The following is a 13,655-nucleotide window of genomic DNA, read 5'->3' on the forward strand; positions in this document are numbered from 1 at the left end:
AAAAGGAAGACAAGTGGGCAGATGAGAGTGAAATGGATGGGAGAAAGAGAAACAATAGGCAAAGGAGCCTTTTTACGCAGCCTCATTCTCTTACCTCATTAACATAGACCCAGTGACTATCCTTTGAAGCCAGGTTGGTTTCCACTGCCTAGAGAAAGGAAAGAAAAGAAAGAAATAAACAACTGAAAATAAAATAAAGGAGTTGGAAAACATTCCCCAGTTAATGTATGCCTTGTGCTACAAAGAGCTTACAATAGGTATTTTCTGGCACTTTTTGCTCTCATACAATAGTTATATAATTGGCAGTCATCTAAAGAGCTCCATACTTCATTGTGAATTAGATGGCTACCTCCAGTTGGGCAGCTCACAGGGACACAGCACTGCAGCATCAAAGATCATTTATTCAGTATAGGAAAATCCAGAAGGATCTGGTTTAATTCTCTATGGTGTATATAAATCCTGTGACAGTGTTCCTTAGGGCTTCCTTTATTCATCTAACTAGGACACTGACCAAGTACGGGATCAATGCAATGAATAGGTCTTTTCTGGCTTCAGAAAGAAGGCTGAAACTGTACATGATGTGTCAGGCTAAATTGATGGATGCAAAACAGCAGTGTGATCCAGAGGGGGAAAGGGCTTCAGAAAGAAGCTGACTTGTTAGTATTTCATATATCCAGCGGTGGAGTACTAGTAATTGATTTCACACAGTGTGTTGTGCAAATTGCACCGATTTCCCCAGGACATGTCCCAATTTCCCTGAAGGAAAGCTTGCCCAAATATACCCCAGTCCCCCCCATCCCAATGTGATCAACCAAATATTGGTTGAGCAAATTCTCCTGCCCAATTATTACTAATGACTGGCCATCGGTAAAGCACACTGAAGTGAGAAGCATTGCTTTACTAATGAAATATCAGCACCATAAGAAAGTCTACGCTTACCCATCAACGAGATTTCCTGGAAGTTAAGAGGTGCAATATGGGTTGCAGACAAAGAATGCTCCCTCTCCAATATTGTGATGATCCTGCCCTGCCCTGTTCTTGCTTCGTCTACATTATCTTGGTTTTCTCTTATTCTCTTTTGTGACATCCACCTTCCTTTTCATATTCTTCCTTTCTGAAGAATATGAAAGGGTGGGGAGGCAGTCATTTACATCTGAGGTTTTGAGGGGAAAAATATTTGGAAGCCCTCTTGCCTGTCAGCGTGGAGCCTTTTTGCTACCGGTGTTGCAGTGGTGAAAGATCTGCTACCAGCAACAGTAGAAGCCAGCAAAAGGGTGCACAAAATTGGATACAGGTTTCAAAGATCATCTGATCTCTCAGCTGGTAACCTATCAGCTAATGGTGGCACAAGACATAGCCAGAGAGCTGTTCATTCCCTGCAGATTTTACTATTCTGTAACTTTGCATGAGTCTGGGCAGCACTATCTTTTCAAAAGAAAAGCACACCACATGAACATGTCATTTTTTTTTTTTTTTACCTAAGGGTGTCTAAGTATGTCAGAACAACAGTGGCTATTGTTGCAGAAGCAAAGCTTAGTTATTCATCCTGTGCTATTCTGTATAATATATGGTTCAAGAGATTTAAAAATGGATTTTTCCTCATGGAAATGTTTTAGAGTATGTACAAAATGACTCAGTCATTCCTATGGTGTGTGTGTGTGTGTGTGTCCATTTCTCATAAAATTCCCCGAGGCTCTAGACTTCATTCAGGACTAATGGCCTGCAGCATTTCCTCCCAAAAAAGAAACACAGCTTTTAAGACAGATAGTGCATTAGAAAGTGGAGACTTTCCAGCTTTCATTTATTTCACCTTAAAAATACCCAAACAAATCACTTCTGCAAATTTAGTACAAAAAGAAACACATTGAAATAGATGCATTTCCCTTTGGTTGCACCTCAAACAGATTTTAGGAAACAGCTTGGTTTTTTTTCTTTAAAAGGATCCCCATTAATCGCAGTCCATTAATATAATTCCTCATAATGAGAGGTAATGGATTGAATCCAGAGAACAGCAAACAGAATGTCTTAGAAGGAACCTTTTGGAAGGGGGTTCTGCTCTGTCCTGGAAAGTCACTCCTAAGAGCCGGTCAGGGGGCTCTTTGGAAAAGGAGGCTGATAGAGGAGGTGTAATCGCCAAAAGGTGATCAGAGACACCATGCATAAGTGAACTAAAATAGTTAGCATGTGATATTGCATGGGTAGCCAAGTTTGTTGATGTCCTCAACTTATTTAGGGTGGCAAATCCAAACAGCTCAAAAAAAAGATCTCTCCAAACTGGAAGAATGGTCATCAAAATAGCAAATCTGGTTCAGGGTGAGCAAGTGTGAAGTTCCAGACAAACAAACAACCCATCTTCATATATACATTGATGGGATCTGAACTGGAAGTGACTGACCAGTAATGGATCCTGGGGTTGTGGCGGAGAGCTCAATGAAAATGTCAACCCAACATTCTGCTGCTATACAAAAGGTGAATGTTAGAGGTCATTAGAAAAGGGTTTGACAATAAAACATCCAAGATCCTAATGACTTTATACAAATGTGTGATGTGACCACACTCTGAATGCAGTGTACAACTGCCCTGGGCTCCTTTGGAAGGACAGGATAGAAATTTAATTATAAATAAACGCAGGTCTGGTTGCCACATCTCCAAATGGTTATTGTGGAGCTAGAAAAGGTTAGAAGAGGGTGACCAAAATGATCACTGACCTGGAAAAAGTCCTCTGTGGGGAAAGGCTACGACACTTAATGTTTTTCAGTTCAGAAAAAGGGAAGTACAAGAGGCCATGGTAAGAGTGTTTAAGTATGCATAGTATGGGGAGAAAGGACACAGTTGTTTTTCTTCCACCCCCACAGTACTAGAACCTAGGCTCATCCAATGGAGCTGAAGGGTAGGAGTTTCAGGAGAGACAAAACTACTTCTACAACACAGCATATAAACATGGAATTTGCATAGTGATAGCTGCTAACCTTGGTGGTTTTAAAAGGGGATTAGATAAATTCACGGAAGTTAAGGCTATCAATGGCTGCTGTTCATAATGACTAAATATTACTTCAAAATAAAAACAAAATGCTGAACTAGATGGGTTGTTGGTCTGCTCTTGTAGGGCTATTCTTATGTCACCGTCAGAGACAAAAATAAAAAATAAAATCAGGGCTTTTTTTTCCCCAGCTGGAACTCAGTTCCAGCACCTCTCAGGTGGGTGCCATTGTTATTATAAGAGAACTGAAAAGGCGTTCATTATGAGTTCCAGCACCTATTTTTCTAGAAAAATAGCACTGCAATTAATATTGTTGCTACCACCAAATGTCACAGAAGGCAGAATTCCAAGACAAAATTCTAGAATTCTACTCAAGCAACATCTCTGAGGACCCTTGAAAGAAGCAAAGCAGGTTTTGATAAACCAAAAATCTTTCTCTTCGGAGTTCTACATATCCCACAGAAGACACTGGTATATGTCGTTATTCAGGTTATGCTGTGGTCACCAGCTGCCTCTCACCAACACTGGATATATATATAGTGGTGGAAGTCCAGGGCTGATGAAGAGATTATCTATGCAGTAGGCCTGGGTTGCAGTTGCCACAGAAAATGTTGAGTATTTGGAGGTTCGCACTCAAGTGGAAAAGCTGAGGCATTTCAAAGGAATCCGAAAAGAGTTTCAGTGATAACAGACTCTCAGGAGGCTTGCACACAGTTTCCAGGCAGATAAATGAACATATAACACAACAGATAAAATGGTATTTCACAGCTAAATTAAAACTTCATGTTCTCAAAATCTATAAACCGCATAACTAGTTAATAAGACACAAGAAAATGTATGCAACTGCATTAGAAAACTACGCTCCCTTTGAAAGCAGTTTGGGCACATCCACATTTAGTGTCTCCATCTAAATGACCAAGATCTTCTGCCATGAAAATGAGATTTACTCTCATGATGGGCTGCCATGATTTATCATACATTCTACTCTGCTCTTATTAGTATAATCTGGGGCAACCAAAATTTATGCTGAAGGGAGGAATAGATACTTGTCAGCTAGGCTGATCGGCTGACTGGATTGATGTGATTAAACCCCACCCTTCATCTCTTTTGTGTTCCCAGGGTGGTTTTCAAAAAAGATAAAAGAAAAACACATCAACAATTAAAATACAGCCAATTACAGTTATTTTAAAAAATCGAGCAGCAGTCGATAGTAAATATCTCAATGCCAGCAGGATACACACAAGCAACACTACAAAATAAAAACCAGAGCTCTTGAAACATTTACTTTTCTGCAGTTACTAACAGTTCATTCCCAATACTTACTGCACTAACACATTTGTCCTTACAGTGGGATAGGCTGGCCATAAGATTTGGAAGTATGCATCAGAGACCACACAAATTTCACTAGAGTGAAATTGAAAAATTATATTTATACCTGGTTGGGGTCTGCAAGTGGTACCAAGTCGGGGGTATGTGGTTTTTTGTTTTTGGCAGGGATTGGAGAGAGCACAGAGCCTTAGCACTAAAACAATTTATTCTCCTAAGCTTAAATAGCATTGAAAGGTTTGCATCTAGCATGAAAGCAAAACAAAAATCAAGCAGCCAGCAAGTCTTCCTGCCTTTAATGCAGCTGGCATCCCACATTTACACACGTTCCATTTCATCTCTGTCTTTACGGAATAGTAAATAAAGGCAAATTCCTGTACATGGATATATTCCAAGAGCTTTCAGTGAGATTTCATTTTTACAAAGCTCAATATGTCGTAGATTATTTATATGCATGTTAACTATTGAACAACTACATGCTACACAGTCGCCGATACAAGTTAATTGCAGAGCTGTCGGGAAGGAACATTTATTTAAAGTCACTTGCTTAACATTCTCTTAGGGGATTAGCCTGCCAGGGGACTTTATGTTTGGGATCTTAGCAACGTGCCTCATGGTTTTAAAGACATACTGATAATGGAGTATTATGAGGGCCAATTGCTGGCTGCTTATTTGCATGTGTATTGCTCTAGTAAAGCAGAGGGGGTTGCAGGTAGTATGTTCAAGAGCTTTTTAAAACACTCAGTACAAAGAGCATCCCTTGGTATTTTTCAAATTTTATATTTTCTGCAGAGATGTGTTTGCCAAGGAGTCGTTGCAGGCCTGCCAGCAGTGGCAACATATGGTAGAGCACATGGGGGCAACCCGCAGCCCTCACTTAATGTAGATTCCAGTGCCTCTTGAAACTGCCCAATTATTCCATCTCTTCATAGAATCCTGGAGTTGGAAGGGACCACAAGAGCCATCTAGGCTGGATCTTGGCTGGATGTTGGGATCTAGGCTGGATGTTGGGATGCAGCCAAGGAATTGGGGGCAACTGGCAGGCCCCAGCCCACCAGCCAATGTGCCAGGTGATCTCCAGTCCTTGGATCAGCATGAAACTGTGACCCTAGCTTCAGAAGCCTTCAGAAGCTGGGCATGCACACTCAGCAGAGTAAATAACGCTGTGCAACCGAAGTGGCAGGGAGAGGCTGTCCTCAGCATATTTACAAGCAGTTTATTCAGCATACATCAGGACAAAAGGAAAAACATGTCTTCTCCCCTTCATGTCCAAAGCAAGGAGCATAAGCAAGAGCTATACACAAATGGAAGTTCCCAGAAAGCTGAGCTGGAGTGTAAACAGACATGTGACACACAACCGTCTCATGCCTGTCCCTTAAGGTGGAACAGAATATTCTAACACTACACACGCGTTGCAAACTCATACAGGGAAATCCGTTAGCGAAAGACGGGCCACCACAGCGCCATGTGGTGTCACAGTGTTATATTGCATGTACAACTCAAATACAACACTTTTTCTTTACCAATCTATCTGAGTCCCAAGTCAAGCCCCCTGCAATGCAGGAATCTTTTGCGCAATGTGGGGCTCAAATCCATAACTCTGAGATTGAGTCTCGTGCTCTATCAACTGAGCTATCAGAGCGCTCCTTTATCCAGTTTGTTTCCTAGCTTTCAACATGGATGAGGTATATAAATGAAAGCCTTCTAGAAATAGCCGTTTTGAAAAGAATCCCATTTTCAGAGTAGCTGGAGGCCTGTCAGTTCTAATGATAAATCACCACTCCGCTTTGGCAGTAAAAGAATAATCAGTATCTGCTTACTGTATTGTATCATCTGACTTTATTGATAAAGAATATTTTTTAATCCATTTGTAATAACTACATCAAGGGACTTTTAATTTTCACAGTCTAAGCAAAATATATTAAGATTGCTCGTTGCAGCAGATTATACATTTAAAAAGATTTCCTGTAGGTGGTGCACACCTAGCGGTGCACATCCTCATGTTCATCTGCATTTTATTTCTGAAATGAAAGTTAGAAAGGAATGTGTCAATTTTACCTGACACATAGCTGCAACAATAAGCACCTGCTTATCCCCAGTGCGAGCCAGTGTGATGAAGTAAATTGATTTTGGATTTGGATGCAGAGTGAGCTTAAGCAAGTCACTATGAATCTGCCTGACCTGTCTTGCAGCCAGGCAATTCTTTGCCCCACCCAAATCCCACACTGCTTATCCTGCACTGTGACTCTTTAAGACGATAGAGGGGGGAGAGGATGGCATTTCATCACCTCCTGGAATCAGTAGTACTTAAATGTGCTTAGCTTGGGATGGGTTGTGACCTTAGCATAAACACGGTGGCAAAACACTTTGGTGCATTCCATCAAGCCTTTGCCACTACGGTTCCAATACTGGGAAACAGAAGAGAGATGCTGCAGATCATTCCTTTAAGAAATTGTGCATTTTAGCATTCACGAGTCTCTCAGTTGTGCTGTTGCAATCAAATCAATATGCTCATTCTTTTGTCAGCTAATGCAGAGCTTTACAATGGAAAGGAGCAGAAAGAAACTATTAATCAAACTTAACGATGGCTCTACTGTGGTGCCCTTTAGAAATTATCCTCGCTGTGGCTGTAGGAGAGATGCTTCTCTGTATGTGGCTCCCACAAGGGTTCTTTCAGTGGAAACACCCCATGCAATTGAGCCTCACCCATAATCCTTGTGTTATGAAGCAATTATGGAAACCATTGTATGATAACAACAAATACTTCATTATACTTTGGTACAAGTATGCACCATCTTAGTTCATCTTCCTCATTCTCTCACACTCCTCTTCTCTGCTGTTGACCACCACTCCCACACACTTCTAATAGATTTTATTTTGGTTCCTTCCAGATCATCTCTTAAAGCAGTCTTACTCTCACCACCCATGAGGGCTAGCCTTTAAATGTTCTTCCAAACATACATGAGCTGCTCACAGAAGAACTGGCTCATATATAGCTGGGAGAATATCTAAAGAGCCTTTCACAATTTTAGTCTGCCAATATTTGACTACAACTCCCATCACCCCTGAAAACCAGCCATGCTGGCTCAAAATAATTGGGGTTTTAGTCCCAAAACAGCTGGGGACCCAAACTGGACGAAGGCTAACCTAAAGGGTACTATATATTGTGTCAGTTTTAGCATCACATACATAAAAAGTATACATTCCCACTATCTTTTGACCAACTCCCCTACTTTGTCTCTAGCAACCTGTTCTACTAAATGTTTCCATTTTGGGGATATTAGGCTTCGGTGTGTGAAGGAAGCTAGCCGGAGGGGGGGATATTCTGGGATAAATTAACATCTAATATATAAATAGGCCTCTAGGCCTCCCCCAAGCTTCAAGCAGTAAATAGGCAGACAAATACCACAAGCCTTATCGTGTCTATTGAGAAGGACATCCAAGTGTGTTCTTCTAAGAATTGCAGTTTTAAGAGCCGTTTCAGGCAACTATGTATAACACTTGACTTCTCACAACTGGATATGTGAAATGATTCCATTGCAAAACAGTGTGTGGCTAAGATCACATGAGGTGATGAAAACAGTATCTATGGTGCTTCAACTACATTTGAATATATCCCCCTGATGGTTATCACATGATGAATGTGTGAACTGATCCAGAGTTTATATTGCACAGTAACAACATGACGAAGATGTTTTGAGAAATATTTAAATGTGTGAAAGGAGAACGGTTAGACATTTTACAAGTTTGCCTCCTGGACAGATGTGGCGCCATCAATGTGTTCTTTCTTTGAGCAATTTGCATTGAACACCCAACTCCAAACGGTGATTTGCATTCATGTTAAATTTGTCCCACAGTAAAATTGCACAGTACTCCAGTCCTATTAATCCAGTTAAAAAGCAATTAAAGCATACTATGTTTATCTCTTCCTTTCTGCAGAATGCACGTAAGCTGTATAACACATAAAGGTTAAAGACAAATTCAAACACATTCTCTAAATATAAATTGCAGCTGAGAAAACTCTATATGTACTTTCACATGCACCCACTCTCTTTGCAAAGTCATCTAGAAAAAAAAGATCTAAAACTACAGACAAGTCATATATATTTTATGTAAGTGGTTAACCCCTAAGAGATAAATGCCACACAAACAGGTAGGCCACCGAATAACAAGGCACATTGCAGAAATACTCCTGCAGCTCCACAAGCCTGAGGGGCACCGCTGGATTTCAAAAAGTACATTTAAGCCATTCCAAATTGCAGTAGCACTCCTGGAGCTAATATCGAGTTGACATTTCTATTAGAAACTCAGACATTCTAGGTTTAATATCTCAGCCATTCCAAATTGCATCGTCCCAGAACTTGGCAGGAAGGTTGTCAGCCTCAATGCTGTTTCTTGATCCCAAACTAAACTGTTTTTAAAAGATTAAGGTGTTTAAAAAAAATTAAGGCAACAAGGGCTAAAGTGACAATCTTTTACCATTCAGATAAGGACTTTACAACTCAGCCCTTGTTTTTTCATTAGAGGCTAGGGAAAAGAAAAGCCTTTTTTTTTGGTTCAGCTAGTTTTCCAGGTGTTTAGTGCCAATTCTTGAAATCAGAAACGAAAAATTAATAAGGTTGCCACAAAGTACTTCTGGGGAAACAATTATTTTTATATCGTGCTTACATAGTGGGTTATCTGACCAGTTCCTCAACCCCCAATGGCACCTCAGAACAGTCTGGCCCACAGAAGATTAGATTCTTCAGCGATAAATTTCAAATTAAACCTCCAATCCTGAATTATTGCTGCACAACATTATTAGTATGCCCATCCATATCACTGCCCCATAATGGTAAACATTTAGGAATTTAGGATATTAACGAAAAATTAATCAATTTATGTCATGCAACTCAAATTGGGTCTACTAGACCGATTTTTTCAGAGCAATGTGGATGAAAGTTGCTTCCGAGGCCTCTCTAGATTAGGGGCCCTTAAGCTTAAACTTAATTAGTTTCATAGTAGATCTGTCCCTGCATACACCTCCTTAGTATAACAAGAGACATCCTATTCCTGCCATTACCACTGCTGAACCAAACAGTCCTGTGTCCTTTTGGTCTGCAGGATCACAGTTGGACACACGGAACTGATCAAATAGCCACTACACAAAATCTTCCACAGGAGAGAGAGGTGAAAGTTGACCACCACCATACCTTCCCATCGGTTTGCTTTTTAGGTCAGTTGTTGTTGTTTAGTCGTTTAGTCGTGTCCGACTCTTCGTGACCCCATGGACCAGAGCACGCCAGGTCAGTTACTAGCTCTTTAATTTGCTTGAGCCTGAACTTGGCACTACATACAGTATTTAATTGTGGTTGTGATAGTTTTCAAATGGAAACTAAGTATACCTGAGTTAGGCTGCAATCCTAACTCTACGTACCTGGGAGTCAGCCCATTGAATTCAACAGGGCTTCATTTTGAGTAGACATGGGTAGGATTGCACTGCAAGGCTGGTTTTTCACATAGCTGTACTGTGTATTCCTAGCAGTAGACTTGGTTGTTTACTGATTCATATGCAAGAGGAACTAATATAATCTAAATGGAAATGAAAAAGCAGCATGCAAGCATTCAAGTTCATCAGAACTCTTCTTCAGTGTAGATCTTAAGAAAGGTAGTGTGTGTGTGTGTGTGTGTGTGTGTGTGTGTGTGAGAGAGAGAGAGAGAGAGAGAGAGAGAGAGAGAGAGAGAGTCGCTGTGCATGATGAAAAGGCAAATTGACAGCTTGTAAGAGATTGAAGACGAAATGGAAGAGGTGATCTGTAGATTTAATTAGGTTAGACTGTGCCCATTGCAAAAAATATCTAAGGCTGTAGAAAGGCATCATGGGCTAAAAGAGTCAACGCAACCCTAGCACTATAATTATAAAAAAGAGTAATTCAGATCTGTCCAACCCCCACTCCTATGGGGAAAACCATGTGCCCTACAAGTGGGCAATAGTTTGATAAACTTTATATCTGGTGCATCACCCAAAGTTCAACTCTAGATTTGCTAAAAATAAGGGATGTCACATTTTTTTCTGCACTCTTGCCCTCTGCCTTACAGGCAATCTGTGTGTTCCAATTAGTTCCAGAGGCAGATCCAAAAAATGAAAGCTTTTATATTTCCAAGGGGGAGTGGGTGTTTCTCCTTCATTGAAAAATGCTTTGCCGTAACCTGAGAATTTCTTTGTGCTGGGCACAGTAATCTCTCAGCCTAACCTACTTTACAGGATTGCTATGAGAATAAAAGTCCTATGAGAATTGCTATGAGAACCCCATACGTGATGTTTTGAGTTCCTTGAAGGAGGGATGTGATACAAATTTATTTATTTATTGTGGGAAACAATGAATGCAGACAAGCCATCTCCTGAATGTGCAAAGTGTTAGGTCTCAAACTCTGCCAATATGTGCAATACCATTGTGCTGGATCCCCCCCCCCCATTACACTATTTTTATTTTGCTCACTTAAAACTAAAACCTTCAATAAGACTCAGCTGCAGGTTATGTATGGTTACAAAAAGAAAGGTTGTAGACATCCAGACTGAATTACATCCTACTGCAACTGACAATGACTGATCCATTTCAGTGGTCCAGAATACTTTTTAAAATTATAAAACACATTTCTGAATTTCCCATCTAGCTAGCAAGCCAGAATGTTTCCCCAACCTTTTCTTCATTTAAGTCTCCCTTTATTATTTCAGTGCTCCAACCTCAGGCCAAAAAGCCAAATGGCCAATACAGCAAATAGAGTATGCTGTATTTGAAAAGCGGCAATAATGCAATGCAATTCTTTTCACTTTACACTTCACATCTTGGGAAGAAGAAGAAAGCAGACAGGAAGGAAAATATCAGCTTCACACAGAGCCCACTATGTGGATCTGAGAGAGAATTTTGCCTTATGCTTTGGTTCCTCTGTAATAGCTAACTAGGGTAAATGCACTATTATGAACAGTTACACTAACAAGTAAATTGAAATATTACACTTTGTGCATATATCATGTCAACTAATTTCAATCTTGGCTCCTGTGAGTTTGGCTGCGTTTGATGACTACTTAAATTAGGGACTCATATGGAAAATGATGTAACTCACTCAATATGCACATATGGCCTAATTTTCTACTCTCTTGTATTATGCACAGTAATTTGGGTGTATGCAGAGCAGCATCAAAACGAGGCTTTTGACAGTGCAACCCTGCTTGCGCATCTATTTAGAAGTAAGTCCCACTGAATTAAATGGGGCTTGTTCTTGGGGAAATGGGCACAGGATTACAGCATGAATTTGATGCCTAGTTGTGCAAGAAGGCATTCATATGAACCAAAACCAAACCCTAATTACAAATATTTCTACTGAGATAATAGCGCTTACAATTTTCAAATTCTAGAACTGGTTTTGGCCATGCATTTAGCTTTTTGGCACTGATGACATGTAAATTACTTCTGCTCACTGACAGCAGTGCCAGGAATATTTGTGATTTTACTCACCTGGATGCAAAAAACACACATTTGCTGTTGTGGATAAGTGTCCTAAGTATTGTTGTGGATAAATGGCCTCCCGAATAGGAGGTCTGAAATTATCACTGGATTTATGGAGAAAAATAGTGACTGAAGACAGTTGTTGTTGCACAATTAGGCAAACTACTCAAATAATGTGCAGCAATGATTCAGATCTGCCTTATATTGATTATATAGTTTCCTGTTCTAAATGGGCTGGAGAGCCTGTGGAGTGCTGGTATAGGAGAACTGATCAAAAAGGAGAGGCAGTTAGCAGCAGGGTGCAGCAATAAGGATCAGGAAGCCAATCATAGGCAGCTGGTCCTTCAGGACCTGGGAGAGCTCCCATGGATACTAGGTGATAGTTCTGACAAAATCCAAAACCCATCTGAGTCCTAACTTTAAGTCCCAATGATCACCAGATTCATGTCTCTCACATGAGGCTGCATAAATATTTGGAAGAAAGATTTAAACACGCCTCCCTCCAACTGGGAGTGATGGCAGTTTGGAAATGGATGCTGATTGAGAAGACTAATGTGGTTCAGAATCGTTGTCAGAGTGGCCAGTTCTCAACAAAGGCCCACACTTTTAAATGGGGAACAAAATGTACGGATGGTAAGTTATTTATTTTTTAAAAAATACTTATACCCCACCCCCAGCATATGCAAAATGGCTGTTAGAACAGAGAAAAGAGTAAATAAAACAACAGCTGTACAGTCGTACCTCAGGTTACAGACGCTTCAGGTTACAGACGCTTCAGGTTACAGACTCCGCTAACCCAGAAATAGTACCTCGGGTTAAGAACTTTGCTTCAGGATGAGAACAGAAATCGCGTGCTGGCGGCATGGTGGCAGCGGGAGGCCCCATTAGCTAAAGTGGTACCTCAGGTTAAGAACAGTTTCAGGTTAAGAACGGACCTCCCGAACGAATTAAGTTCTTAACCCGAGGTACCACTGTACCAAGTAAATTAGAAACAGAATTCAGCAAAAAGATAATAAGTAACTATGAATTGTATCAACTAGTATAGTTTCTCTAGGAAGAAACCGTGAAGGTCTAACAAAAAGTATGGGGTGTTCCAGTTTGCGAACATTTTTTGGAAGCTGAACGTCCGATGCGGCTTCCATGGCTTCTGATTGAGTGCAGGAAGCTCCTGCAGCCAATTGGAAGCCGCGCCTTGGATTTCAAATGTTTTTGGAAGTCAAACAGACTTCCGGAACGGATTCCGTTCGAGAACCAAGGTACAACTGTAATTACTGAATAAAAAAGAGGACGGTAAGAAAACTTCCCTTGTCTTTATACTATCCTGGACCACCAGCTGACAGCCACTGCCAGCATCCTGACAGTACCAGCTGAAGTGTGACCTTCAACAGCATCCTCACATAAACTGTTTTACAGTAGCCAAACTGGCAGAGGATGAAGGGCACAGATCATCAATTTGGGATAGCAATGTTAAATCTAGGACCATCCCAAATGCAGGTGTGAATCCAGATTGAACTATGATGAAGATAACAACAACAAATCAAAATTGTGTACCCACAGCTCACAACAATCTTTTAGAGATTTGTTCCACAAAATCCATATCCATTCTTGTAGGTTGTGTATTTCCAGCTCACAGGAAAGAAGAAATATCCACGGAAATGACAGGTTTTGCACATTTCCACCTGTCTCACTCCAGAAGTAGTGCAACTTCAGGGGCTTGGTGGGAAATCACTCAAACTACAGGTTTGCTGGTTACTTTCCCCTTAAAGGCCATATCACCACTTCTGTCAAATTGAAATGTCTCAGGGCTGTATTCTATGTCAATCGTTAATCCTGGGAGGAAACATGCTGTGCTCAAAAAACCG

General features: G+C 40.7%; 1 protein-coding gene across 6 annotated transcripts in view; it reads right to left on the reverse strand.

Annotated features, from left to right (window-relative positions):
• GRID1 (glutamate ionotropic receptor delta type subunit 1) overlaps window positions 1-13,655 on the reverse strand; it is a 713,795-nt gene that overhangs the window by 152,998 nt on the left and 547,142 nt on the right. For all 6 annotated transcript variants that reach the window (XM_028729284.2, XM_028729285.2, XM_028729283.2 and 3 more), the window contains exon 5: window positions 95-148. In XM_028729284.2, coding sequence (XP_028585117.2) covers window positions 95-148 — 54 coding nt within the window. The remainder of the gene's footprint in view (window positions 1-94; window positions 149-13,655) is intronic.

Source organism: Podarcis muralis, chromosome 6, assembly GCF_964188315.1.
Source record: "Podarcis muralis chromosome 6, rPodMur119.hap1.1, whole genome shotgun sequence".
Taxonomy (NCBI): domain Eukaryota; kingdom Metazoa; phylum Chordata; class Lepidosauria; order Squamata; family Lacertidae; genus Podarcis; species Podarcis muralis.